The sequence below is a fragment of the Orbicella franksi genome, chromosome 6 (genome assembly GCF_964199315.1).
Source record: "Orbicella franksi chromosome 6, jaOrbFran1.1, whole genome shotgun sequence".
In the NCBI taxonomy this organism is placed as follows: domain Eukaryota; kingdom Metazoa; phylum Cnidaria; class Anthozoa; order Scleractinia; family Merulinidae; genus Orbicella; species Orbicella franksi.
The window spans coordinates 15208092-15212506 of NC_138150.1; the positions used below are offsets into that span (position 1 = coordinate 15208092).

A 4415-nucleotide genomic window follows, 5' to 3' on the forward strand; every position below is an offset into this window, starting at 1 on the left:
AAAAATAAAATAATCGCCCCTGGCTATTATTGAGGGAATAAGGTACAAGCGTTAAAAATGTTAAGTGACTAAGTACTATTTTTAGTCTCACTCTAACGCATTGCCAGGGGCTGAGCAGTAGACAATACTGAGGGTTCCCGTCTTTGTTTTTACTTAACCCGTGAAACAGAAACTGCTTGCTAGTGTGAATATTGTCTGCTAATTAGTATTAGTGCGTGTTAGAGCGGTTTTCATTTGAGTGTCGAAAGTAATTAGATTACTTTGGTTTTGGTTTTGGTTTTACTGCGGTTTGAGATTGGCTGAGTGGTCTAATTGGTAAGTAATTGGTTTGGTTTTGGTTTTACGAAACTCAATTGAAAACCGCTCTATACAAAACAAAAGCCGTCTAGAAAACAAAAGAATTACTAACTATAGAGGTATAGTAGGGACTAATACGAAGTTGTGGGGTGTACAATTCTACTATCTATTTCACGAAAAACCCACTCTAAACACCATTTCTCTCACGTATAGTCACTATATTGCATATATATAGTCATTATATTGCATAGCATTTTTGGTGCGAAAAAAAAATAATCGCCCCTGCCTATTATTCAGAGAACTACGGTACAAGCTTTAAAAATATCAAGTGACTTAGTTCTATTTTTAGTCTCAGTCTAGTGCACTGGGCTAAGCAGTAGACAATACTAAGGGGGTTTCCGTCTTTGCTGAAGTGCTGAAACATCAAATTCCACTTTCGTATAGACACTATATTGTATATGCATAGAACTGTGCATAGCATATAAAAAGGCGAAACCCAGCACACGTATATAGGAGAGCAACAACACAAAGAAGAAGAGAGAGTAACTAGAAGGAGAAGAAACCAAAACCAAAATTCAAGATTAGAAGTAATTGAACCATGTTGGACGTAAGTATTAAACCAGAGATCGGTGTAGGTGAAGTATTTTATTTACCTTTATGGCAATAGCGCTTTTCTAGGATTTATTTCTGTTAATGAAGTGACAGAAGCTTATAGCTAACTGAATCTCAATCTTTCTTAATTCAACAAGTAGTCGACAATTTTCCTATTTGTTCCTTCCGAAAACATTGATAGGCCGCAATTAACCGTGCCACTGTGATAACAAGTTAAGGTTGTTATCCCTGTTAACAGCAAACCAGAGGGAAACACACTTGCAGCGACGGAGTTTGTCAGACTCCTAGAGGTTTCGGGATCTATTACAGCAAAACAATCCAACGGGACGATAGAGAATACGCAGTAGCTTGGCTCCAACAGTAAAGTTTAATCCAATAATATATTCAGAACGTAGCCAGGATGTAACCAATACGGGATAGTGGTATCCGGCGTCCCACCACCGGGGACGTAACCGAAGAACAATTTAGAAAACTCATGTATCTATGCTAAGCTCCAAACAAATGATGTAATGTTTCGTTTAGAATTCTAAACCCCTATTGGCTGCCAATGAGCTCATTGTTGTTCTAGGCTATTCCATCATAGGCAGTCAGTTATTCTGCTCGTAAATATTCACTACTTACAACTTCAGGTAGTTCTCATCACAAGCTGTTACACGATAATACAGATAGACAGGTGGTTACCATGGTTATTGGACTTAACTAACTGTTGGCTTTTTCATGGTTACGAATATCGGCCAGTTCTCCCCTCACACCACTTTGTAAAAGTTAAAGGTGATCACGGTAGTTAAAGTTATATTTCCAATCAGATTTGTCGTGCATGATTGAGGTTTACTGCAAGGATATTCCATTAAGAGTAGCCATTGCAAATTTCGTAAATGATTCGTTTCAACTAGAAAGATTACAAGTAATTATTATTTTTTAGTTTTTATTTTTATTTGAATTAGCTTTGTTTTTTTTCCAGCAAGCTGTCCTTGTCAGTAGCCAGGTGGCATTCATGTTTGTCCTGTTTCTTGCCTCAGTGAACTGGGCCTCTGCCAATCCTGTCTACACCGAATGCGGGAACAGCACTGCAGATTCTGCCTCTAAAACGGTAAGCGCGTGTAGAGAAGTCATTCGTGTTTCACGTCTTACACCTGTAATTTACTCTGAAAGGTCTTCAAAAAAACCCGTCACTTTATTCAATTGTGGTTCTCTCATGATTAGTTTTAGTGAGTGGTGTTTTTTTGGCAGTTCTTAAATTCTTATCTGCTCGTAGTTTTTTTCCGAATTCATTCTCTCTTTCTAAGGACTGGGCTGAGTTTGAATGTTCACTGGTTTAATACCCGTTAGCTAGATCTCCTGAGCACATGAATAGACCTTACTACCGATACGGCGACCATTTTGAATTCCATTGTTTCAAGTAGCTATTATGGGATGCTCAGGGAGCAAATTATTACTTCCCTCCTGAGCACCCCATAATAGCTATTTGAAACAATGGAATTCAAATGGCCGGCGTATTGGTAAAAAGGTCCATTGTACTATGTAGCAGTCATAAAACGGGGGGAGAGGGGAAGGGAGAACGAACGCGGGGATAGAAGGAGAAGGCGTTTTTTCCCTTCCCACCCCTTCCTCGTTTACGCCTGCAAATCAGGCTAACCATGCATGCACTGAAATGACATGCGAGAACAGAAGGTTATTTGTTGTTTTTTCTTGACACTTCTGTCTTGGTTGGTTTTTCAAGCAGTCCAGCGTCTTTCAGCCTCTTCCTTTATAATGAAACTATGAACTGCTAAATCATGTGATGTTATTCACTGCATATCTTAGGTGGTGGATTATAACGTTCAAATGAGGGAGTCTGGAGAACAATACAACGAGACGATCGAGGTGGACACAGAGAAGCAAACAGAACTGTTTAAAGTTCCTGCCCATGGAAACGTGGATCACTTCAATATTTTGCACGATTTTAAGAAGGTATGCCTGGTAACTTCAAAAAAAAGCCCAAATAGGAGTAAGAATATACGGAAATGTTGATCATGAATTACTCCTTACTTGGCGGCTGGTAACTCAAACCCTCTTCCCTGCAAATTGGCAACCTCTTCAGTAAATCGTGAATCCACCTCGGTTATATTGTTTGATCATCAAATTTTCTTTCTTAAAGTAATGGAAGAGAACCACAAACTTCGCCCTTTCCAGCAAGCGACTACAAACCAATTTTACTAAACTGTACTTTTTGCCCGCGAAAATGACTTTAAATTACCAAAAAACCGTAGTATTGGTTGTCAATATCTTAAATTTCATATATAGTTTAGCGCCACTTCATTAGATAGTCGCTTTGTTGAAATGGTTCTTAGCGGCTTTTAATTAAAGGCCTGCTTTATTGTTTAAAAATTGGTGACCAGAAACCCATTAGTGTTCACCCCCTCATCAATTACAGCTGTATTCTGATATAGTGGTCTGAAATCGTCATGATGTTAATTTTTCATCCCTGTCAGCGGAGTTCGAATTATACGGGCTTGATGTTAGGCCAAGAGAAACAAAAAAATTGTTCAGAAATAGCAAGAAGTTCCAAATAACCGAGTTCCAAATAATCGACAGCAAAAAAAAAAAACAAAAAGCAAACGAACAAAGAAAAGAAACGAAACCAAGAGATAATTCAGAGGTGATGGCTCTGAATTCGAAATAACCGAGTCGAAATTCGAATTATGGCGAGATTTAAGGTGGCTCAAAACAGTTTTCTGTTGTTGTTTTTTTGAGACTTTAAGAACTAGGTGCGATTTTTCAGGCTTGGAACTGTTTCAAGGTAACTCTCCACTGTGTCTTTCATTGTGTTTAAGTCATAAATTAAGGTTGCACTGCGCTATTGCATAGCAGCAAACTTGACCCACTTTTTACCATCAATTGTATTTATCTTAAAAACTAAGCCGGTGACCCCATGTTTTTTTATAAATATCTTTTTGTGACACACAGAAGAAGAAACAGGCAAAGTTATATAAGATTCTGTGGAGTGGATTTTTCTTAAATTAAGAAAAATGGAAATTTCCAAGTTGGACAAATTCCACTCCACAGTTTTTTTTACAAGGATGGATGGAGAAGATTAACACGGATTACAAGCGACGAATTTGAAAAATTGAGTAGTGTTTTCTTTTTCGCTGTTGTCGCTAGCTGCATAAGCGGTAAAAGAAGAGTACCATAAATACCCGGAGGTGAGACTAGCCAAGTACAAAGAACGAAGAAAACCTGAAGAGTAGTTTTTTTCCTGCTGTTTTTTTAGATTGATAGCCGGCGCGATCGATCGCAACATCAACATCACAATTTTCGGTTACGTTCCAACACAGCGGTTTAAAGGGATGTTTTCCTTTGAAATTGCCTGAAGGATAAATGTTTTCGAAGTTAAAAACAACTCGCAACACAAACAGCTTACTAAACTTAGTGGAAACAAAGTTTCACGAAGTAGGCCTCTCGCCGCCATGTTTGTTTTGATTCTTGTAAACTTTAAACCTCGCGCGCTATTTGGCAAACTCTCGGGT

General features: G+C 38.4%; 1 protein-coding gene across 1 annotated transcript; it reads left to right on the top strand.

The window, feature by feature from the left end:
* Window positions 1-823: 823 nt before the first annotated feature.
* LOC145491059 (uncharacterized) lies at window positions 824-3316 on the top strand. Its single transcript, XM_081470205.1, has 3 exons — window positions 824-904; window positions 1871-1999; window positions 2713-3316. Exons 1-3 carry the CDS (start codon window positions 896-898, stop codon window positions 2917-2919), a joined length of 345 nt encoding a protein of 114 aa, XP_081326331.1. The 5' UTR covers window positions 824-895; the 3' UTR covers window positions 2920-3316.
* Window positions 3317-4415: the final 1099 nt, after the last annotated feature.

Bases quoted from the DNA above. Each gene is read 5' to 3' on its own strand.
- LOC145491059 (XM_081470205.1), top strand. The intron at 2,000-2,712 runs GTAAGCGCGTGT...TGCATATCTTAG, and splicing joins CAGATTCTGCCTCTAAAACG to GTGGTGGATTATAACGTTCA.